The 25852-nt window shown below is 39.3% G+C and overlaps 1 protein-coding gene across 6 annotated transcripts in view; it reads left to right on the top strand.

The window, feature by feature from the left end:
• arhgef4 (Rho guanine nucleotide exchange factor (GEF) 4) overlaps positions 1-25852 on the top strand; it is a 78227-nt gene that overhangs the window by 43721 nt on the left and 8654 nt on the right. For 5 of the 6 annotated variants that reach the window (XM_065948981.1, XM_065948982.1, XM_020638540.3 and 2 more), the window contains one exon: positions 17778-17929. In XM_065948981.1, coding sequence (XP_065805053.1) covers positions 17778-17929 — 152 coding nt within the window. Of the gene's footprint in view, positions 1-17777; positions 17930-21791; positions 22892-25852 lie in introns of those variants that run through there. The other variant, XM_020638545.3, reaches the window with a different exon arrangement.

The raw sequence follows: 25852 nt of genomic DNA, 5'->3' as shown, positions 1-25852 counted from the left end.
CATAAAATGAGCATTGTTAGCTTCTTATAACTTATTATGATCATGAACAAGGCTGCTGTCCGTGCATCGTCATTCTCTAGAAACTCTGAGCAGACAGATGTTAGAAATAAATAAATAAGTTAAGCACAAATTCCAGACTAAAATCAACACAGCTGCATTTACAAAAAAGGGAAAGTGGCTGAATCTGGCAGGAAAAAAAAATCTCCGGCTCTGTGAATGTGCTTATTAAGGCTTATAATGTTATTTAATCATCGTTAGTGCACAGTAGGTCTGAATATATTAAATCCAGTTTTTTCCATTAAATCGATTATTTTCTCATATTCTGCATGTTTGACAGTTTAAGGCGTTATATTTCATCTCCAGCCCTGACTGATACATAACGCCATGGGGCTTGTAAAAATGAATATTAATACATTAAAAGCCACAAGACTCTTCATTTAAATCTATATATGTAAAAAATAAGACTTCACTGCTTTGTTTAATCTGTTGTAGAATGATAACTGTCAAGCTTTAACGATATATTTTACAATCATACATTTTATATAAAAGGCGTGTGTGAATTGTTTGTCTGTCTCTCTCCCTCCTCCACTCTCATAATCAGCTCCCAGACCTCACTGATCAAGACATCTGATTGGTCCCAAAGCTGTATTTCATACAGGTTGAGCGCTCAGCCTCATGTTATCCTGTTCCTTGACAACCACAAATCCAGCTTCATAGTATATTCCCATGGTCTCGAAGGCTATACACAGAAAACAAAAACAACAAACTAGAAGTCTAGAGTTTGAAAGATTGATTATTTACTGATAAGGGAGGTCCAACAAAATCTACTATAATAATGCATACTGTTTGTGAAGGTTTTTATTTGGGACTAACTTTCTCTTTCTTTAATTGATTTTACTTCCAATATATCTGTCACCACCAACAGTACTGATATTACCTTTGTTTAAATTAATCCTTGGTGAACCTGGATGTCTTGATACATTTTTCCTAATAAACATCACATCGCAGTAAAGGGGAATCAGACTTTTTTAAAATTATTATTATTATTAACTTGGGGAATGCTCCTGAAACAGTTATATACAATCACAGCATATTGCTAAACTAATGTTCATGCTAAAGGTTGGGACCTGCCATTTGGTCTCAAAGGATTTACAATACAAGTATAGTGTATCAATCAGCTGTGGTCAGGGGAGTAATGCCTTTGTTAAAAGTAGACTTCATGATAAGATGGTATCTGAATTAAAAAGGAGAAAAATGCGGACTTAGGCTAAAATAATGGCATCGATATGCAGCAGTAAAGCACAGAAGAAAAACAAAAGGATATAGTCAGTGAAAAAGGGTGAGAAGTAAAACTATACATTTTTAGTCTTCATTTCTACCTCACCAACGTTTATCCTTCCATTTCTTTCTTTTAATTTGTGACTTTATAAACAAGTAGAGCCAATGGGCATGTCAGTGCCATATTTGAACTAGAAATTAACTCTCTGTAAATATTGAAATGGCAGTCTCGCAAGAGTGGACCGTGATACATTTCCACTCCAGAGCGTAATGTGTCATAAATGCATCGTTTGAGTGAAGATACTCTACTTTATGAACATCCAGTTTTCTAGCCTCCTTGCCTATTCTGTAATGTCTAAATGTAGCCATAACAAAGCATACAAGACACATAATCAGAAGACAACAACACGTTATAAAGCCTTCATCTAATAATAGATAAAGCCGTGACAGGGATGTCACAGATTGCTGAAGAGCTTTATTCTACCTTTCCTTCCTCCTATTGTCCTTCATTTGCCCATCCCCCCTCTTTCACATGTCCTCTCCTTCACAGTCTCCCCATTCTCTTTTGATAATGCAGGCGAAGGTGTGCAGCAGCATGAGGAGGGATGCTGAGTGTTTTTTCAGACCTGCAGAGTGGTGAAATGTGTGTTTGTGTGCGTGTGTCGCATTCCATGAAGTGCCAGTCAGTGTGTCTGTGTCCTTGTGTATGTGATGGCTTTCCTATACTGACCATGTATGGCTGTAAACACAGAGCGGAGAGAAATAACGCAGGGCAGCCACTTCCTTGTATACACCTCCCCCTCTCCCTCTTATCATTCCTCTTCACTTGGTCAGAGCCTGGAAGTCCTCATCAGAGTGGATCAGTCATGAGTCCCCCTCCTTGATGTGTTTGACACAGTAAAGCCAAGCTTGAAAAGTTCTTCTCTTATCCTTTGTCTAGATTGTTTGGAGAAGTGTAAAAATCTGTTATTGCAAGCAAAAATGGGCATTTTCTCCTCGACATGACTGGATGTTACCCTTGACGAAATGTGTAAGGCACTTGTTTCCTTGAAAAGAAAAAAACAACATGGATACCTTTTGGAATAGTCACTGCTCTTTGAGGAGATGTGTTCATCCAGTGACAGTGAATAACCAGCCTTTTCTTAGAAATCTTTACAATCTGTGGATAGTGTATTCCATAGTGCCATCATTAACTTTGAGTGAATACATGATGATCTGCTGCTGCTGCAGCTTCTCCTTCTTTTTACCAGACGTAGATAACAAATTAGAAATACAAACCTGCAAACTAGCAGGGTTAAAGATAGAGATATATTTTTTTCATACTTTAATTGAATACAGCAACTTGGGGTTAAATGTCTTGCCCAATTACACATCGGACGTGTTGATGCAGGAGCTGGGGATCAAACCCCCAACCTTCAAGTTGAGAAACAACTACCACTGAGTCACAGATGGCCATTCCACATTTCTACTAGTCCATATTGAATATATTTTCATTTTGTATTACCTTCTGTGTGTTTCAGCGGTAGTTATTAAGCTGTATGCTTTTTTTTGTCTCTTTATTGAAACATGCTAGTTTAAAACCATTCCTTCATTATACTTCCCCTTTGAATCTCGGTGTTGTGCTTTGATTGTTTCATGCAATTTCAATGAAACCCCTTTGAACAGCATTTATCTACACATATTTCTAGAAAGTCCTTTAAATCCTGCAGCATAGAAATTAACACGCTGAAACAAATGCTGAAACATTACGTTCCAAAAATCTTATCACAGGTATTGAATCTGACAAAATGCAGGACATCATGGATTACGATCTTCTTTATATCATTTGGAGCAAAATTGACTTGGTAGGATTAGCTCATATATGATATTCTCTTAAAGTTCATAGAGTCACTAAAGCTCTTTCTAGAGAACAACATGCAGGCTTCTTTAGACGCCTAGTAACTCAGTGAAAACTGCCAAATCAATATCTGAAACAAAGTTGTGACAGTGATCAAACGGGATCTGCACAGACTCCTATCGTGCAAATGTCTGAGGCTTTGTTCAGACTGCAGGCTAATCAGAGCTATTTCTCAAAATAGATGTAAGAGCGACTGTCTGCTGGGTAGTTTGCAGATAGATTTGTGTGTCCAGACAAAATACCAACCTATTGGTGGTAAGTGTGGTAGTGACATAGGTACTGCATCAGTAAATACTATTCTTCCAACACAGAAGCATGAGTAATGGAGATAAATCATCCTGCCCTTTTAAACACATGCTGTCAAGTTGCAGTGCAGAACTCCTCTGTCACACCGTACACATTAGTCCAGCAGCTGCATCATGACTTCTGATCAGCCACTGTGATGCAAATCTGTCACTGGATTAGATGTTGTCATAGTATTCACGGTTCTAACCACGAAATGTGATATGGATCGGATTATTTCTTTGCCATCCTGACTAGTCAAAAATGATTTGCCATGTGAGCGTATTTTATGCCTGGTTTTAGTTCATCTTGTGCATCATCAAGGACAGTGCGGGTTTTACCTGCTTATTTGGTTTCTGCATATGCTCACCTGTTGTAGAGGATTTTGGATCTGTGTTTGATAATTTGACAAATAAAGTATCTTTATCTCTATGTTTTAAAATTGGATCTCTTGGTCCAAATGCAGCATTTTAAGGTAATGTTATTCATGGGCTTTAATGATGCTTCCATTGCCTGTTAATCCTAGCAAAATTGAGTGGTGTACACATAAACACACACACACAATGTTAGACCAGCAAAGATGGTTGATCTGTGTGTGAGCATCATTTATTTTATTTAAATCCTCAGAAACACAGTTAGGGAGAACCCTCATTTGTGATGGTGCAGAGGTACAAGATACAGAAAAAAAAAAAAACAGAACAGCAAGAATAAAACAGGTACATTCAGCTAAAAAGTAAGAAAATACAATGAAAATAGAGTAGAAAAACAATAAGTAAGAACAATTTAAAATGTTAAAAACAAAAACAGCTAAAATCAATCAAATCATAAATTAAAACTTGGAATTGATATCGGCATTGTGGATGGAGTCCACTTCACTTAGATGAGCCAGTGTTGTCATGGTGTCTAGAATCGCACCTGCGATGTGTCGGCTCAGCCAATTCATCATCTACTCATTTAATAAAAGAAAATACAAAAAGAAGATAGAAAAGAGTCAAACTGTCAAACAGATGATAGACTGAACAACTTATTAAAAAGACACATAACACACTCCTGGAGGATAAAGAAAGCCTTTTCTCTCAACAGTAGTACCCCAACATTATGTATTTCTGATGATATGTTTATTTCAATAGATGTAACATTTATTATTATTGTAAAATTCCGACATTTACAGTTTCTATTAGTTACACCACCGCCATACACAGACCTAGTTAGAAGTGTATTTTAGTATTATTTAATATCAGTCATTCTCACGGTAATTATCCTATATGGCAAATATCTCTTTATGTCTTTAACCGAAATTCACAGACAAACACACAAAGCACTTAAGAAATATCAGAAAGACATACAAAAAAAACGTTGTAAAAAGAGAAGGTTTACTGTATAGGTATATGAATGATGGGGATTAGAAAGCTTTGTGTTTTTTGATTTAAAGAAAGAAACACAAACTCAGGATTTATACTAATATTAAGTAAGTAAAAATACACTGGAAAAAAAGTTGTTCCTAATCATAAAAGCAGGTTTTGTTGTCATTTTAGAGAACTTGTTGAAAATGTGAACTTAATTTCAACAGTGAGCCGGACCCATGTCACACAGAAAGGTCCATTGCTTATCAAGTCTCATAACCTCCAAAATCACTTTCCAGTGTGCAAAATATTTTCAAACCTTTTTCCTAAGTGCATGCTCTGCTTGTTGATGCATTCTGTTCATTTTGTTGAGAGCTGAATGAGACCACAATGCTCTCATCTAGAACTGGGTTGGATGATTTGGGGCCCTGGGGGAAGGTGACAAGAGAACGGGTCATTCCAGGCTCCTATTTCCCACCAGTTCTTATGCCCCTTGTGGGATCTTTGTAGGCAGTGTGAGTGTCTCTTCAGCCTCCTGAGGACAGCTTGTCCCACTGTGACTATTTATAAAATGCCTAAAACATCACAACTGGAACCACTTCCACTCTAAAAGCACACATTTTTAAATGTGAATATGCAAAGAATTAAAGACAGTTAAGTGTTTTTTTTCACCCCTCCCTGGGTTCAGAATCAGTTACACAAAATACACATTCAGAATCAAACGTTTTGACTCAATGAATTTCTTTAGGCTTTCTTAGGTTTCATTGTAAATACACTGGATTAGGCCATATTTTAATAATGTTTTTTGAATTGTATTTTAACTGTTTTATTGGTTATCAAGTGAGAATAAACCCTCCCGTGACTCCCCCGACAGCCTCAACGTCATCTTTTCTTATTGTATTGATTTAGAGCCCCCTGGTGGCAGAATCTACAAACTGTGCCTTTAACTTTGACAGTTTCTTTTGCACACAGATTAGAAAAAATCCTCTGAAATGAACTCATAGCTATGTTTCTCCTTTCCTGAAATGAAGGATAAGGATGTTTACTTGTTGGTGGTTAAATGTAAAGATTTCCATGTAGATTAAAGAATGTAGGAAATTAAATCATTTTAGGGACAATTTGCAGTGTTCTTTTAGTTTGTTTAAGTTTCTTTCTAACCCTAACCCTAACCCTAACCCTTCGTTCATGTGTGTGTGAGCTACCAATGTATCATGAAAAGCATGCAGACCTGGGAATCATCACTTGTCAGGCTAGGGTTAGGTGGAATGCTCCCAGTGGTGACCTACAAAGAGAGAAAGGCTTACAAGTATTCTCCTTCAAGAATGCTGAACACAAGCTGTAAATTTTCATTTCATTTCTTATGTTTCAAAAACAGGCCATGAAGTAGCATGATCAGTGTATTCATTTGTGGACCTATTTACAAATCTTCCTAAACTTTTGCAGCAATAAAAAAATCTTTAGTGGAATATGTTAGGCAACAATTGAACATTTTGTTCTTAAGAAAATGGCGGATGTGAGCATCTTTGACAAGGGCAACATTTTGCTCGTTGGATGACTTGGGTCAGAGAATTTCTGGGAGGTTCCTCTTCCTCAGTACCTACCAAAAGTGGTCCAAGGTAGGATTAATGTTTTAATTAAAGAAAAAGTTCATACTGGCTCTGATAGAAATGTGTTGGAACACACAGCAGAGTTTACGTTATGCTTTCTCATTGTGTGTCGTTTTGATGCCCGTGGGTCGTAGAATTCTGTAAAAATTAGTTATCACCTGTCGCTTGAATTTTCTTTTCTAACGAGTAGGTTCAAACTGTATTGAAAAAAAAAAGCTCTAGGCTGGGGGTGGTGCCATGGGGCGAGATACCAGGGAAGGGGAGGGGATTTAAAAAAAAAAAACAGAATCCCACTGTGACATCACAAGGAGAGAAAATTTGAAACGGAGCATTTTTATCTGTGTTGTTAGACTTACGCAGACCAAAAAAATAAAGGACTGGATGGGTTTATTTCACATTTTGTGTGTCAGTAGACACTCAGGTTACCCAAATATACTGTATGTTCAAAAACACTGTGAAAGTGGATTTTTCATAATAAGTCCCCTTTAAGATCTGTTTCTGATATTCTGTTGAAATAAGTGTTACAGATAACTATTTGACAATGTTGTTGAAGAGCAATATTTTAATTCAAATAAAAAAATGTAATATATTGTATATCAGTTCAAATTCCAATGCTTTATTTTCTTGACCCAAGACCCAGATCAAGATGTTTGAATATCAGCTGAGAGCAAGTGTAAAAGATAATAGTAGTGGCTGGTAGTGATAGGGCTGTTTCGAAAAAAAACATGCTCGGTCCATAATGTAAGTTAAGAGGTGCTAAGAGTGCTGTGAAAAGTGAAAATGTACGGCGTAATATCAGCTTAGATGAAAGGACACCTGGGGAGACAAAGAGGGCCGGAACAGAGAGGGGGATTTCAGAAAGCAAGAAGCTATCAGTTTTGGAGGTGGAGTGAGCAATTTCATCAGCATGTGGTAAATCCAGAGTCTTACAGAATCAAGAGCTGTCCCTCTTTCTGCTGCAGCAACTCTGTTTCTACTGAGAAGTGTAATGTCCTGCAGTAGCTTTGAGGTATAAGAGAAACTGAAAAGGCTTGTGAGATAACATCATATTGAACAAAATAGACGGTTGAACTCAATTTGATCTGTGTTAATCAATCCAGTGTAATTCTCTTCTCACAAGCCTTTTCATTTTCTGAATTACACTGGATTGATTAACACAGATCAAATTGAGTTCAACCATCTATTTTGTTCAATATGATGTTATGTAGACGCATTTATGTATATACAATGTTTATGTAGAGGTTTTCATAAAAAACATTTGATCCTTGTTAATGTGTTATCATAGGTCAGAATCATTGTTGTACTGTAAGTATCAAATGTTCATGTTAAATCAAAGCACCTCAGCATAGACTGATGTTGTCCGCTATACAATGTATACTTTTCTTCAGTCCCACCTTCGTACCTGACATCACTGCAGTGATTTTCTTTTTTTTCTTCCCGCACCAAAGCCTGTCATCCACCCTCATCCCTCAGGCCAGGCTGGCTGAATTCTTCCCAAACCCAATTTAAAAAAAGTCTACCTTGAATTTCAATGAGCACTACTGGGACAAACTCAGTCAGGCTTCAGTTCTGCACCATATGGTTAGAGAACTGCAGCTATGAAAAATGGAACCAGGTACTTCTATTTATGCCTACAAAGGAATACAAGGATAAAAGTGCATGTGTGCATGGGCGTGCATGCGTGCGTGCGTGTGTGTGTGTGTTTGTCCTGGTTATTGTGTTACAATCAGTGGACATGGCAAAAGTGACGTCAGATAAGCACGCATGGGTGTCAGGGTTTGTGAATGTAGCGCCATAACCAACAGACTATTTGGTGCAGATCGATACACACAGAGACACTGGTGCCTGTACTGATGATTCATATTGATCCCCCTTTCTCATATATAGGACTTGTTTGATGTGGCTACCCACTACACACAACCTATTAACCGTCCCCCAGACAGCCAGACATCATCACAAAGTATAATATAAATGCAGCTTGCAGCACTTCACCTAACTCCAACAATACAGAGCTTACAGCATAGCTGTGACTGTGAGACTTTGTTTTCACCATAGACTGTATAAAAAATGGACTTGATAATGTCGATCTCCATATTGAAACGATGCCTCAACCTAGTAACAGGCAAATATGTGGAGCCTCCTGGCATACAGCTACAAACCCCCTGCTAGCAGTCATATCAGCCTCACCATTAAATATGAATATCTCGTCTTATCCTTCATCAAATCAAAACTGATGAGTTCTTCAACAAATCAGCCTCTGTAAAGTGTGTGCTTATAGACACGAATGATTCTGACCATATTTAGTTTTTGAACAAGGCTGTGACGTTTATTTTTGATGTCATAATGGGCATTTCAAAACAGGTGTTTGTTTGACATCCATTTGGACCTTAGCATCGAGCCTCAAGTTTACACTTAATAAAGTGAAGTTTAATGCACTTCTGCATTTGCTTATTTTTTTAAAAACCAGAGGTTGCCGCTTGTCTGTGATTTTCATCTTCACTCTTATCACGGGCCCTAATTTGACATCGCTGTCAAAAGCGTGTGACACAAAGTGATTTGAAACGTGTCTGACAACATTTTGCTATTTAAGCCGCACGCTATCTGGGCGCTAAGAGAGGTGCAGGGGACATAGTGGTTGGATTTGCATTATACATAGATGTGATATGGGAGGAACATAAATAAAACCAAATCAGAGTGTCAGCTCTCAACGCCTTTAAGAGCCAGGTGCACCTGCAGGCTGGGGCATTGTTATTTACACAGCTGATATCAGTCTGTATTGTTTCATCCAACTAGAACATTTAACTTCTCTCCTTTCATTGTGCCACTGAATACACAGAACACACACAGGACAATTCATGAAATATGTATGTTGCAGACTTCTCTTTCGCTGAAGCATCCAACAAGATCCTACAAGATCGAAAAGTCAAAGGTCAACATTTCTGCATTAGGCACAAAAAGTGTGCCTTCATTTATTATTTCAATCTCCAGACACACTGACAGGATCTGATGGATCTATGTTAACTTGTGTTTTGTCTGCTCAATATCAAACAAAGGCAGGCTGTAAACATGTATTTATTTTCTCTGCTGGAATCCTTGGCTGTATTCTCTAATGTGTGCTTAGTTGACAGTCTGTTATCTGTTGGCTCAATTGTCATACATAGTTATGTATTAAGTATTATAAATCCAACTTTCTGTTGAATGTGACTTTGTGAGTGTGTGTGCTCTCTGCATTTGTTTCTGTGTGTAGTAGACAGAATGCACATTGGAGTGAGCGTGTATGGTGGACGCTTGGTGTTTGCGTACGTCTCTCAGCCCTCTCTCATTTTGAATGTATCAGCACGTGCAATTCTAATAAATGGTGGAGTAGTTCATTGTTGTGCATCCTGTGTGTGTGTGTGTGTGTGTGTGTGTGTGTGTGTGTGTGTGTGTGTGTGTGTGTGGAACAAGCTCAGAAGAAGTCTGTTAAAGACTCTTACGTATGCCTTTCTTTCTATCATGTTTGAGGTGGTCTTTTACTTCATCATCACCTTTGTGCCTGACCACACCTCGTTTTAAGACGAACACATCATGGGTGTTATTATTGGGGTGCAAGTGAATTTGCTATTTAAATTACTGGGCATAAAAAAATGACAGCTACGTCAGGTAGTAGTAGGGGGTACAAAAGGGCCTCATGTACTTTTTTTTACTTTTAAATTCAACTATTTGTATCAACAAAGAAGCAGCAGGGCAGTAGTACTCAGGCTAGGGTTTGAGGTTTGATGCTTGTTAAGTTAAGTGTTGGGAAAATACACTTAAACTAAGATCATTCTTCAGGCCCTTAAAAGAGGTGCTTTCCTTTAATGAATCTGCAAGTTAAGGATCTCTCCAATGTCACCCTGTCGGATCGAGTAGAGTGTGTGTGTGTGTGTGCGCGCGCGCGCGTGTGTGCGTGTGTGTGTGTGTGTGCGTGAAAACTTTGCTGCAGAGCGGCATGTTTTTTTCAGCCCTCTCTCTAGGCACAGGTGTTCTTGCTGCTGGATCTCACAGTAAACACATGACATCATCACATTTTCACTCATAATTAAGCATTTCCCTGAACCCTGCCACTTTATTTTTCACTGACTCTTCCATTTGTGCTGTTTTGTCCCCACACATACAGAAGAACTAGAAGAAGACAAAAAATGCACTTTTGAATTCAATGTGTATTGGCAGGGGGGAGGATGGAAGCACAGCAGGGTGCAGATACCCAGCAGAGCGGCCTGTTATCCATCTTTTGGCTCAGGCTCAGGAAAAATCCTGGTGTATCAAAGAATCATCTTCCTCTTTTTCCTTAAAGAGTACACCAGTCAAGGGAAAATATCCTCCATATAACTGTGCAAGTTAACTTGTAGCCTGTATGCCTCAGTGTATGGATCAGACCATGATCGTTCCTTTCCTCCGATTTTGAGCAGTCATCCTATTTCCCCCTCCCACGTATTTGTCATTGATATGAGTCAGCGTTGATCCTCTAAGAGCCATTTTACTGGAACAGCATAAATCTAATAAATAACATATGTATATTATGCTTTGCACAATATGGATTAACAAGCATCAAGATCATACCCCATAACCGTTTTGACTGAAAAGCAAAAGACTGTTATTCAATTTGAAATGTCACAGTCATATGATACCATTCCTTTCAACATTTTGTGTTTACTTACAGATTACACCATTGTTATAGAACATATTCATAAGTGAATTTTAGTGGCACTAGTGGGTGCAGTATTTAATGATTGACACAGCCACAAAAGTTTTTTTCCCACTCTGTATTCATCAATTCTCCATACTGCTCATACAGTTCTAGATTGTGGGAGGTCTGGAGCCGATCCCAGCTGTCATTGGGCAAGAGGCGGGTCACACCCTAAACAGCCTGTCAGTCACAGCAATGACATACAGTATAGCGACAACTGTACACTTTCACAACTTTGAGCAACTTAGAGTCACCAATTATTTTAACAAGCATGTCTTTGGACAGTGGGAGAAAGTCAAAGTACCTGGAGGAAACCCATGCCAACAGGCAAATTCCATAAAGATAGACCCCAAATTGACAGGATTCAAACAAGGAGCCGTGTCGCTTTGAGGCAGCAATGCTAACCACTGCGCAGCTAAAAACAAGTGTCCTTCTCAATACAATCACTGAGCAGCTGAGACCGAGATTCTTTTTTTCTCAAATGTGGATTCCAGTTAAAGGCAACACATCTGTGCTGGGAACACATACAATTGAATCCACGGTCACACGTTATAATTTGCCCTGTTATTTTGGACTAAAGTAACTAACGCTTAACAAATATTGTGGAAAAAGCCATGAAGTTTGAAATTGGGTCAAGTGGTCCTTTGTCAAACAGTCTTCTCTGCACAACTGCCCAATTGAGTTGGAGAGAGGGGCGAGAGAGCTGGTGCGCAAGGGATCCAGGCTGCAGGGCTTCATGAGCCGGTCTGTCATGTACTGTTCACAACTGTGCAGGCAGTGTTGCTGTGAGTCATTCCATGGCATTGTCATTGTTTTTGTAATTTCGTTCAGTATATCCCTGCCTTCTATACACCAGAAGACTTTGCAAAAAGTTGAAGAAGACTTTGCAAAGACTAATGTCTGACCCCCTCTTACATCTAAAGACAAAGTGTCAGCGACTCACAGAGTCTTTAGTCACAGACCAGGATTTAGCAGAGACTGGATCACCAGGGTCACAAACTGCAGGACTGCAGCTAGATTTCTTTTGAGATTATTTCCCATCATGCACTTGGAAGAAATGTACAACTACAACTTTTGAGCAGAAATACTGTATATCTATTTTATTTGTTTGGGGAGGAATTTCAAAGCTTGATTTTGGGTAATAATATGACTGCCAATCTTGATTTATAATTGTATGAGATTTGGTTTAGTAATTGAGGACAGAGTTGGCGTTTTAAAGCAATTACTCGATACTTTCGAAGTGTTTGTTCACAAATTAAATTCATAAATTAACCAACAATTTACATCCTTCTTAAAAGTTTTCTACTTTTCAAGACCCTTTCAAATGTTTAACATCCAGGATAACTATTACTTCATGAATGCCTTTTAAGTCTTTTAGACCCCGGACAGCATTTGAAAAATAATTTAATTGTTTTTTTTCCCCTTTACTTATTAACTTATCTTTTTTATTTCTGGCTTTATTTTCTCTTTTTGTGTCATATTGGCCTTGTAGGATCACTTTTGCAAGTTTACTCAGCGTGAAACTGAATACCGTACGAGTTATTATTATGTTTGGTAAATTACTTTAGAAAGCATTAAATAAAACTTCTGGGCAGAAAACTGAAATGAGGAAGAAATTAGTGGAGTTGTGTAGAGAGCAAGAATGCATTTTTGTACCAGGTTGGAGTAGAGAAGGAAAAAAGGGTGGGCAGAGATTACAGCGGAACATTGAAATCCAGAGAATAATGATTGAGTTCATATCCCAGGTTAGAACCAGGGATGTCTTTCCTCATGATCCCCAGTATCCTCGATGATGCCGAGGGAATCTCCCCATTGAGTATGTCATGTCTAACTAACTATAGCATTCATACCAGGGATTTTGAGAGCTGCAGCGATTTTTCCATCATTGTTAATACAAATCCATCAAAGAGGGAAAATATCTAGTTAAAGTGATCCCTGTTTACTACGCCTAGTCACTGTGTTTCTACATAAATAGCACCATTCAAACAGGAGTATCTATGGCCTTGTTCACCAATTCATGCATTTCAAAGTCCTTCTCCTAGCTCTGAAAGCCTCCATAACCCGGCCTCCCACATCCAACTGTTTCACTGCAACAGTCCCTGCAGCCTCCACCCCTCAGAATCCAACCTGCTGTCTACATTACTTAGGAGAACGAGCTGAACCTGGGGCGACAGAGGCTTTTTGGTAGCTGCCCATTCCCTCTCGAAACTTTCTTCCCGAAAGTTAATATAGTGCTTTAGTTTAACATGAAACCATCCATCCCATACCTCCCCTCATCCACCTCCCCTCCCCTCCCCTCGCTCTCCCTTGTCCTTGTTAGTAGGCCAAGTGATTGTCAGTGTGGGGCTGTCCAGTCACACGTGGGTAGTAGACACGTGCCCCGGTGCAGCCAGCCGCACACACACATCCAATGAAAATGCAACCCTTACGCTTGAATTCCTCAACTGGCCACAAAAACACACATCGTGCCAGTGAGTATTGAATGTTCTCTCTGCAGACAAATCTGATCCATTAATATGGCTAACCCACATCCAGAGGCTCAGGATGATTGAATGCTATACAGTTCAAGCTCACACACTAACATGCTTAGCCTTAGCTTCAGCCTCCTAATGTAACACACAAAACCCATTTAAATCATTGTTCTATCCTGTGATCCTACCAGCATCTCAGTCACACACACATACATTCCCACACAGAGACATTTTGCAAGGACAAGCTGACCAGTCAGGCGAGAGGCAAACAATAAACAGTGCAATTCAGAACTCCCTCCCTGTTGTGAGTGACACAGTGGCCTCTATGAACCTGCTGCTGTTCAGTAGGTAACACTGATATCTTCTGTTCTCTGTGGATGATAGAAGACCAGAGGGTACACCCTCTTTAAGGATTGGGATGGAAACTGAGCTGGGCCTCCTAAAGCCTTCCAAAAAAGATATTTATTGGGACTGAATTGAGGGTTAATTTACGTTATTTAAATTGTTGATTAAGCATTTTTCCATTTTAAGAATGCGGCTGCACCATGATTAAGTGGGCAATTAACTCCATTTACTTTTTTTGTTGGGTGAGCAGAGTCACAGAGTGAGGAACAAAAGAGTGCCTGTACTTATTTAGTCTAGCAGGAGAAGTAGGTTCTCATGTACCAACACCGCTTTTTTTAGAACCCTAATGGTGTCTAATTAAGATTTTTTTTTAATGCCGTTGGGGTTAACTTGTGTACCATGGGATTCATTTTGTGTCCATCTGAATTGATGTTCAGTGAGTTGAGTTTGTTTGTCTCTGTTTGTCTCTCTTGCATCTCCCTCTATCCTACTTTCTAAGGCCAACACAGTTATAGCAGATCAACATGAGTCTGGCTCTGCTTGGAGGTCGCTGCCTGCTAAAAGGCAGTTTATCCTAATTGCCTCTTTTACTTTGCTAAATGTTTTAAAGTGCTGGGCTCGTGGTGGATTAATGTTGTAAATGATATAACAAAAAGTATGGTCTAGACCTGCTCTTCTTGCAAAGTTTCTTGAGATAACATCTGTTGTGATTTGGTGCTTTACAAAAAAAAAGATTGATTGAGTTGCCATAATCACAGATTTTAATTTTCAGTTTCTCCTGCAAACAACAAACAAAGAAAAATTTAAATATGACCCTCATCCTAACCTTGGAGCGGCTGTGGCTCATTGTTAGAGTCTATTGTCTCTCAACCAGAAGGTCAGGGTTCAATCCCCAGCTCCTGCAATCACATGTTTGAAGTGTCCGTGTGCAAAACACTAAACCACAATTTGCTACTGCTGCGGCATGTAAATGTATATGAATGGGTTATAATACTTATGAACACATTAGATAGCAGCCTCTGCCATCAGCGTGTGAATATGGTGTGAATGGGTGAATGCGACATGCAGTGGAAAGAGCACTTTGAGTGGTCAGAAGACCAGGAAAGTCGTATACAAGCTCAAGTTAATTTACTATTTACGAAGAGAGAACACAAATGTTGGACTGTTGAATAATTGATGTGAAAACAGTTTGTCTCTTATAGGGTGTGTGAAGTCCATTTTCAGTAATACAATGAAGCACCTACTAGAGAGGGCATAAGTAAATACTACCTGCATATGGAAGGAGGTACCTGGGAATCTCAAGGTAAACCAGAGCAGCTGTTGAGAAAGGCTTCTTCCACAGAGTCACTCCCATATGCAAATCCCTTAAAACAGTAGAATCTTAACTTTCAGCTAGACTCAAATGCATTTAAACCAAAGTGAGTTTCCATTTTGCTGGGTGTTTATAATGACGGAGCAGAAGCAGAGGGTGGATAATGCTATGCCAGTTCCAAATTACTTGGGTCTCAGTAAAAAAGAAAACACCAGTGTCACAATGGCCTAATTGTATAAATAGTTTAAGACATTAGGGGGGGTCAGTAGCGGCCTAATGGGGTATTTTTTATTCTGGACCTCCTAAAATCATTCCAACCACAATAGCAAGCTTCTGTGGTCTAGATCCACTAGGATGTTAGCATATTGTTCAAAGAAATCATTTGATTTTCCTGGAGGGATATACATGTTTTCCTCTGACAAACCTTTTGTAAAAGTTATGATGTGATCTTTATTTCATGAACCTGAGTGTTACAGTATTACATATCGACCTAAGCTGGGACAGGACAGCTTTTGGTGTTGCTTTGACTGTTAGCACAAGACAAGACTAAAGGCCGTTTAGCAGTCTACAACTGTGTCTGGTTTTAGAAGTCAAGTCTTGTTGTGTCACACTTCACCATGTGACTGCGAGCCAGACTGCAGGAGCTATCGGCACACAAATAAGGGTCACTCAATACCTGGAGTCCCTCCATCTCTCTACAGCAATCCCACATTACCAGTCAGGGTGTCCTACACTGCCCCCATAAGGAAAGCACTCCAAGGTTCCACATTGCTGATGATGACAATGATGGAGATGTAAAAGTACGCTGCCTTCAGTTTATCTAACCAGATGTTGATACCAGAGTACTTTTTATGTCCCCTCTCGTAATGTGATAAAATATAATGCCCTTTAACTGGTCTTTAATTATCTTAAAGCCTTGTCAAGTGTATAATTTCCACCTAAGGGACACCATGTGCTTTTTCATTATATCAGTCTCACTCTGGCTCTACGGTTGCTAGGGATACGTCTCCTGTGAAAACAGCTTGTCAGCCAGGCAGCCGAGGGTGACGCCTATGATGAGGTGTGGCAGCGAGATTATTTTTAGCTCATCAGTCAGGTAGCCAAAGTGAGTTCAGACACTTTAGAGGATGCTTCTTTGATGGAACAAAATTCAATGCCTGCTTTTGTGAGCCTCGGCATGTTGTGAGGCTGTTGATGTGGGATATTTTTGGCCATTGTTGAATCTGGAACAATCTTGTGTTCTAAAAGTCAGTTAATCAACATTATGTTCATCATATAGGATGCGTATGACTCTCAGAAGAAAATATCTGACAGGCCATCGACAGCAGATTTGTTTTCATCAAAAATGTTTCACCCTGATATGTACTACTGTGGATAATGTTTTGGCTATGTAGGTTGGAAGGTAGCCATGGGAACAATCTCCATGGCTACAACTTAAAAGCATTCACATTAGTCATTGTGAGTGCTAGACCCCTGGTTGCTCTGAGATTTCCGATAAGAGTTAAACAAATGCTCCAGGTCTGTACATTTCTGTCATTCCTGATGTCATATTTCAGAGTTTTTCCAGGTGCAGCTCTTAAAACTCACAAAGTTAGCCTTTACTTAATGAAGGTATCTGCCTCACTAAGGAAACACTTTCCACCACAACACTATTTTTCATGCAGAGATTAAGTTTGATTGTTATGTATATTACACCCCATTGCACTGAACAAACTGACAAAATGAGCTTGTTAAAGTATGATGTAGAAAATGTTGTAAACAGTGGTTCACTGGTTCTTCTGTTTTGTTTTGTTTTTTTCATTTCAACATAAATCATGAATGTATAAAATGATATTGTCTCCTCTGTACTGATCTTGCCAATAATACGTTAATGCTGGTGACTGAAGGGCCTGGTGACCCACTAGATCAGCCGGACTGTTTGTAAACCGGGAAACTCGCCCGTCTGGATTGTGTGAAAACATCACATTTTATCAGCCTATGGACAGAATGGACAGCCAGCTGATTACTAGGAGACATTTTCTTCATTTGACAAAAAAAGGGCATTTATCTAGAATCACACAACAATCTCCTGATGTTTCGTTTTTATACTTTGCTCATCAAATCTTATGCTAATAGTGAATGTGGCAATGTGCCAAAACACCCTTTTTTTTCAATCCCTGCACTTTTATTCTTAAAATGTGCTATACAGACAGCTTTATTATGATAATATTGTAATAATTCATTGCTGTATGTCTAACAGAAAACATTACATTATCTCTGCTGTTTCCCTGTGTTACATTTTCTTTGCCATGTGACTTGGAAATGAAAACAAAAACTATTTTTTCTCTTCTTCAACAGTTTTTTGCCCAGTATTAGAATAAGTTAATAACTGTATAATATATATCTAATTGTTTAACATCAAACCCTGCCAGCTGTTTAATTAATGCATCGCTCTTCAGAGGAATTTAAATCAAATGAGAATTAAGTGTGTAAATCATTTGTAGGTGAGTTTGTCACACTCTCACTTTCTTTTTCCCTTTCTCTTCATATCTCAGCTGTGGTTGTTCCTGATGGGGCTTCAGAGAAGGCAGGGTTTGGAGATGACCTGGGCAGTGAAGAGGACCTGCTGTATGAAGAGTTTCGCAGTTCCGGACATCGTTTTGGACACCTGGGAGGAGGAGGAGGAGAACAGTTGGCCATAAATGAGGTAGGTGACGTGTCTTAACCATCAAATGAAGAATTCATCAGGGTTATGTATAAAAGCAAGTGTGTTTGGATTGAAGATTAAAATACATCTCTACCCAAAATACAATGTTTTTTTGTTGGAAATTTATATTTTATTTGATCTGCTTTCAAACTATTCTGTCTGCAAAAGTAATCGTATGTTATTCTTGCCACTGTGTTTATTTAAAGTGCCACCATGGTACAATTTAAAAGGCGCTAACATTGCTAATGTTTAGGTTTAAATTTGAATAGGTATGAGGTAGGTATTATCATGTATGCATTTTTTTCCGGGGTTAGATGATTTTAATCCAGATGGTATTCCAGTTGTGATAATTGAAAAACATATATGTCTCGGGCTTGAGGTGCTGATATGTTGTTTGTCCTTGTCCTTTGTTAGCTGGGCAGAATTTAGCCTTTTATGTTTTTTACTTGTCATGGTTGTCAGCCAGAGATGCTTTGTTTAAGAAAAAAAAACAAGAAAACAAAAAACCAGGAAGTCATCCAATTTCTTTTAAAAAGAAAAACAATTTGAAGGCTTTGTAGAAATAGTGGGTACAGAATTGTGGAAGTTGATCCCTCATTTCTGTGTCCAAACGACAGCCAATCCAAAGTTAAATAAGCCTTCATGTCATTTAAATTCAATTGTCCTTAATCCATCATTGCTATTCTTTAGCCTTATTTTATGACAGCAGTTGTAAGTACCTTTAGGTGAGTCGAAAAGAAAGCAGATGCAGTCTTAAAATGCTATTAAGTTGAACAAGGCCTGGCAAAAGGCTGGAGATGGCTCTCAATGCGTTTTGGCTAAGAGGAGTGGCAAAACAAGCTCTGAGGTTGGTAGGTTATGAAGTTGCCATGGATACCTGCTCTGGATTCTGCTAATACACAAGCTCAGTAAAACATGACTCACAGAGTAGATGCATTCACTCTAATAGTACCTTCAAGCCTCTTAATTCAAATTAATACTCATTGAAGATGAGCTGCTTTTTTACATCGACCTGCCTTAGTTGGATTTATTTAGATATTTATTTGTTTGTTTGTTTATTTTTTTGTGTTTGCTGTGTTTGAAACAGTCTTTTCCTCCTTAACCTTTGTTGGATCTGCTGATAGTGACCCAGCAAAACAAAAAACCATGGCAACCAACTGCACAGCTCTGAGTTTCTTCTTCATAAAGAGTATAAGACAGTCTGTCTGCGCTCTGCTGCCATCTTGTGGGCCACTGATGTCTTACATCTACAAACATGACAAGATAAAATGTGGGTATCAACAAAATGGTGCTGAGTGGGTTCTGTCAGACTCCTTTTGCTGCAGGCTCAGCTATTAGAGACTCTGTTTTGGTGAAATGTAAAATAGTTTTAACAAGGTTGTGCTTGGAGGCTGCTCTGTGTATTTGCTGTTCAGTAGTTTGTCTCAGGTTTATTCCTTAGAAATGATAACATCTGCTTCTTCTTGCAATTTGATATGATGGTGAAGTGGCTGTTTCACTGTTTTCATGGGTTCAAACGTATCATTTGAATAAACAAACTTTAGCCTTGGAACGTTGTGATTGGCATATTGACATACACTGAGCAGTCTGTACCACACTTTCTTGGCTTCATGTGAAAACAAATGAAAGGTTTTATATTGTTTGTGTTAATCACAAATGCACATTGAGGTATGTTCTGTAAAATTTTGAACAGATAAAAACAAATGATCCAAAACTGAAAGGCTGTATCTTGTAGCAACCATCTAGGGTCTACTCTGAGGGTGTGGAGATAAAGGGGAATAACAGAATATGAGAGGAAACACTTGATAGCTCTTCTAGGCATATAGGCACAAGGTTAGGGAGATCACAGAAAGGTCTCATTGTAAAAGTCTTATAAATAAGGATTCTAAAATTGACATGAAGATTAAAAAAAAAAATGTAGTGAATATACTTCTGTGAATACACTTGGGACAAGTATAACAATTCTAATTTACAGTAATTTTGTGGCTAATTTCTCGATTTCAACGGCTTTTTTAACTATGACAATTTACTCAAATTAATGTTAAATCTAGGCTAAGTTAGAACTTACTCACAGCTGGTGCAAAAAGCTTCTATCAAAATGCAGATCCCAGCAGGCACCCTGTTTGACCTAACCCATGGGAGGGACTAGGGCCAGCTTGGCCGTTGTACCTTAAAGACGCCAGCACAGTTTTTTGTGTTGTTGCTGCTAGATAATCAATTGAGTTGCACAACTATGCAGTTAAAAATGAATTAGTTGCTCTTAGGGGCGGATGTGGCACATTTGATAGAGTAGTCGTCTCTCAACTGGAAGGTCTGGGGTCGATCCACAGCTCCTGCATGTCCGATGTGTCCTTTGGAAAGACACTTAACCCCAAATTGCTCCCACTGCTTTGTCGGCGGCATATGAATGTGTATGAATGTGTATTAATATGTATGAATGTGTATGAATGGATTAGTTACTTCTGATGGTCTCACTACATAGCAGCCTCTGCCATCAGTGTGTGACATGTGGTGTAAAAAGCGCTTTGAGTAGTCTGAACACTAGAAAAGCGCTATACCACCATTTACCATCTACCATTAGTTGCATTATCTAAAGCTAAAGATATCACTTTAAAAAAAAAAATCTAAAACCAATAGAGGGTTCAGTGAGTTCTATAAAGCCTACAAACTGTTCCTATTGCCTTACTGCTTTAATATGTTCACCTTACAAATAGTTTGTTGTCCAAAAACATTTGTAAAATAAAATGCAAATTTGACTGCATTTAAACAGCATTAAACGTACACACATGTTCATACAGTGATGCACAATGTGCTCTAACTCTGAGCCACAGCTGTCAATCTTACAGTAAAACAAAAGCATCAATAAGTAGACTTCATTTTTTGGGGCAGCTGCAGATGTTCTTCTATCTATACTTGTGGCATAGTGATAAATCAATTCCTTAACCTTCCCGTTGAAAACACATCACAGTCCCCCTTTCTCATGAATTTTTGACATCTTATAGATAATTTAAAGACAGGCCTCTGATATTTTCAGAAATTGCTTTTCACACATGTCCCTCACGTGCAAGATAACCGGTACTGAATGTTCTCTAACGGCTCCAGCACAAAGCAGAGTGGGTATGAGGAGGAGGCGTCGTCTGCAATGGTGACCGTTAATTGGTTAATATCAATACAACATTTTCAAGGGTTGTTACTTCAATTTGAACTCAGGCGTTAGAAAACATAATGTATAAGTTTGGCAGTAAAGAGCATAAAGAAGAAAAACTCTGATCAATGTAAATGTCCCAGATTATTGCCATGCTGTATCCACAAATTACTCGACCAGGATTCTTTTTACTTAGGATCAGTTTGACAGATTCGGCTGCCTGTGGTCACTTATGCGCATGCTTGAAGTAGAGATCCAGAGACTGAGGAGTAAGTCTCTCAATTAAAATCATTGTAATGTTATCACATAATCATCTTTTCTATTTACGTAGCTCCTTTTTATCGGAATCAGAAATACTCTATTTACCCCGATAAAAGTGTATCTGCTCTTTATTGTAAATGCAATAAACACATAAACCTGTTATTGTTTTCAAACAACCATGCGCGCGCGCACACACACACACACTCACACACGATTTACCTAGAGATCCGTCCATTATTCTGCATGGTATCCACACAGGGAGGGGCCTCTGTCCCTAACAACCAGCCCCTCCTTGGCCTCCTCTCCCTCCCAACGGGTTGCTATGGCCCTGCCTCAACCACTCTGGTATCCAGGATACGATGACACATTCTGCATCCTGATTGGCTGCCAGCTATCTAAGGGTGGGTATGTGAAAAAAAGGAAGGGCAGGAAGGGGGGGAAAAAAAAGAAAAGAGGGAGATCCTGGTAGTTAGATGGATGGCTGAGGCTGCACAGCTCCAGGCAGCGCACCGAGCACCATTTTAGCTGTTAACAGAGAGAGAAGGTGGGCAGAGACCGAGGGAGAGGAGAGAAAGAAAACAGGCCAGAAGGAGAACAAATGGCTGGAAGGTTTGCGATGTAGTCAGCGATGGAGCGAATCTAGGCTAGAGTGACAAAGGAACAAGCTGGGATAAAAGAAGAGGAAGGAAAAGACGTGAAGGCATGAGCATGAACGTGGGGAAAGCAGCATCCTTTCCACCGTCTTTTATCCTGAAATCCTGACCACGAAGAGCAAGAAAACCGAGTATTACGTCTGAACTGCTGAATATAGTAAGGAGGAAGAGAGAGGAGTTGTCTATTTCTTAAAGAGGAGAAAGAGGACAAGGTGCGATGCTCAGCACGTAACACACAAATAGCTTCACAGTGTACACATTCTCGCACACGCTGACACAGATTGGCACCCAGCCTCCACCGGCAGGCCGGGGCAACACTGGGCAAAGTGGCAGGAGAGGCAGAGGAGGCGACCGCCGGAGCCGAGCGGAGGAGGAGAGCAACACTAGGCGACAGCGACGGAGATAGTCAAGGAGGAGGACCAGTTGACGCGGTGTGGTGTGGAGGCTCAGCGCTGAGGGAGAGGCGGCGGGGGAGGGGCAGCGGTGCTGAGGAGGAGGAGGAGGAGGAGGCCAGGGGACTGATGGCTCGGGGCAGCGGTTCGGGGAGGTGGAGCAGGCAGAGGATGGGATTCTTGAGTGCAATGCTGCGATGCAACCTCCCCCCGGAGACCCAGAAGGTGGTGGTGTTCCTTATTATGATGCTGCTCATCATCATCAATGTGGTGCTCATGTTCCTGCTGGCCTTCCAGTAGAGCCAACCCCACTGACCGCCACTCTCTCATACACACAAACTAACACAGACACACACACACACACACACACAAACACACACACACACGTGCTCATGAACACATGATCCTACATGGAGAGACAGACTAGATAAACTAAACACAGAGGAACTAAAGGATTGGAGGAGGACTGCTGGAATTGATGGGTGTCCAACATGGCAGCAGCAGAACACAGGTACATCCAATAGGAGAGGGGAGATCATTTTGTATGAGAATGGAGGATGTGTATACAACAGTGTAATCGAAACATGTAAGAAAAAACAGCGGCTCATCTTATATAGGCATAGGTATAAAGCTAGTATTGAAGATGCATTGATGTTTCTAGACTTTGAAATGTTTGTCTCTGTATTTGACATTTCCAAATCAATACAACAGAAGTGATATAAGTGCGATTGTTTTGCTTAAAAAAGAGAAGGAAAATGCTATTCTCCTCACAAACTATGAATAAGCCCTTTTCTGAACACTTTCTTACTTCCCTATTTTCTGTGGCTTTCAGCTTTCAGCCTCTTTTGTCCTTCCTGAAGACATGAATCTTTAAACTTATCTCATGAATATATTGTTCCATCTTTTAAAGCAAGGGGTTAACCCTAACCCTTATTTCCCCATAGATGAGCATAGAGTGTAGTTGTTTCCACAAACATGACTCAAAATGTGTTTGATACAAGGGGCTGCAGTCATTTAGGGTCAAATTACTTCGCAGAACGTTTGTTACTATCTAGGAAGGAACATGCTTAACGTTATTTTACAAAGGGATATATGTATATGAGGTTTGGATAAATAATACTTAACTATACTCAAAGGTTTATAGGATACATGGATTTTTGGGTATTTGTTCAGTCTGGGGGGGGGAAGCAACATCTTCCTCAGAGAGAGTATCTGGTACTACTATGGAAAATTAATATTAGGCCCATCTTTTGTCTGAAGTCATATTAAAAAAAGTATGTTGTTTTTTTTTTAAATTTGGATGAACAAACCGTTTAAAATCAAGAGCAGAGTGCTTTCAGGTGATGTAACACACTCTGCAGCGACCTCGTTACAGCTCTTAGATAACCTGGGCTGATCGTGTTTTCAACTTCAGAACTTGTCGGTTTTAAGAGATCTGCTGTCCATTAAAAATATTGTTAGTGATATGATATGCACCTCTCTCGACATTGAAACAGTTCTTTCCTTTTGAACAAGCTAGTGTTTTTGAGTGCACAGACACTTTTTCATGAACTACACACAAGCCGCTGCTGCTAAATGTCCTGCTGTTTGCAGTTTGTCCAGGTAAAGTTCGATATTTTAGAAGTCCCGTCAGTGTTGTTGCAACCACTGCATCTGACAAGTTAAACCTGTAACATGAAATATCATTTTATGTATGCCAATATACCTGGTCTGTTTCAAATCAGTAATGGAAGAGGTTAGGGGTTTCTGTTCAACTGGGCGAAATACAAATATAATAAACAGTCCTTTATGCCCCTATTTATATGTGTATGTTTTAGTTATAGTAGTAGTCTTCCAGCTTCACTATCTCCTGTGTTCATCTGCTGCACATCCATACTCAAACCTTCCTTGAATTTTGACTTCCTGTTTTGTTAAAATCAGTTCAGTGTCACATTTTTTTTGGCCCTATTTTTTATGTGAACCATTTTTTTCATACTCACCACTTTAAAGAAAATCAGTATTATTGATGGAGAAGAGAAACAAAGTGATATGAATGACAACCTTGTGCCTAAGTGGAGTTGCTTAGACATTGGGTAGAAAAACCAAAGATGAAGGCAACTGTTTTCCAGTCTCAAAATCTGTATAGTGTAGGAAAGAAAACAAAGAAAACAAAGAATTCAACCTGGCACTCAGGCGTATACGGCTAAAAGGAAATTAAATATTGAACATTTAATCATTGGAGTGGCTGAAATTTAGGGTTTACTTGTTACAGTGTCATACAAACTGTTAGCTTTCTGAGTGTGATAAGCTAATGGCATTGGGACATTGGTTTTGGTGGTTACAGCTTGGAGTCTCCCAGCAATAGTGTCTCATAACATCTAAATAAATCTATTAAAGCTTTTTATGGATGAAAATGTTTATATTGTCCTTTTCTCATTTGGTAAATGACTGCAAAGGACACATTATTATACTCTGTGTTCTCTCATTGTGTTCTGCTATCCCGTGCAGTATTTCCCCTTGGTTGGAACATATTGGTATATGTTGTCGATTGTTTATTTCAGAAAAAGGAGCTTTTTGACATCATCCCTTAAATATTAGTTTAATTTGCATAATTAAAACATGAAATAAACCTGCTTTACCCAACCATTTTGGTTTATGTCCCCTTAGAATAAGACCCCTTGTCACATGTTGGACATGTCTATGAGCAGTTGGCAGACTCCTCATAACTGGAGGGATTTTCCTGACCTTCAAAAAGTGACAAAGAGCAGGCTAAATCTAAAAAATGCCATCAGCATGTATTCATTTAAGGTCTGATAATGTCTAGCAACCTCAAAACGCTTAGAATTGCCTGGGCACTTAAGATGTAACACAAGTATGATGAATGTCCGTCTTAAAGGGATCCTGTTTTATTGGATTAGCACTCCTTTGTTTCTTTTATTGCCAGGAAATAGATCCCACACCCAATCCGTCTACTCCCTCTGGAGGACCAACCTCTGCTGGGTAATGGACACTGCTTGTAATTTCTTTCCCTAGAATATGGACTCTCCATCAAGTTGGTAATACCAAATAATTATCCTAATTAATTGGGCTAAAGGCTTAATCCCCACTTTGCTAACTAATTAGCCTAAATAAGATGACTGAACAGGCAACTTTTACCTTTACAGATTTATAAGTTGTCCTGAGCCAATTGACAGCAACAACAAAAAAAAAAAAACAGCCTGTGGATGTCCAACTCGTTCATCTGTTCATATTGCATTCTCAGGATACGGGGAAAAGGCTATAGGGGCAGAGCTGCTTGTGTGTGATAGCGTCTCTCTGTCTGTCTGTGTTTAAGCCTTTGCTGGTGTGGTCATTTCTTTGAGCACGGTCATGAAGCTCAGCCTATTTGAAAGGGAGTAAGAAGCTGTTTACTATCACAACATTTAACAAGAGGATATTGTGGTGTCATGTCAAAGAAGAACCTAGAGATAGAGACAGCAGTAAGGCAAGATGG

The sequence above is a fragment of the Labrus bergylta genome, chromosome 20 (genome assembly GCF_963930695.1).
Source record: "Labrus bergylta chromosome 20, fLabBer1.1, whole genome shotgun sequence".
In the NCBI taxonomy this organism is placed as follows: Eukaryota; Metazoa; Chordata; class Actinopteri; order Labriformes; family Labridae; genus Labrus; species Labrus bergylta.
This window is presented reverse-complemented; position numbering and strand designations above follow the sequence as displayed.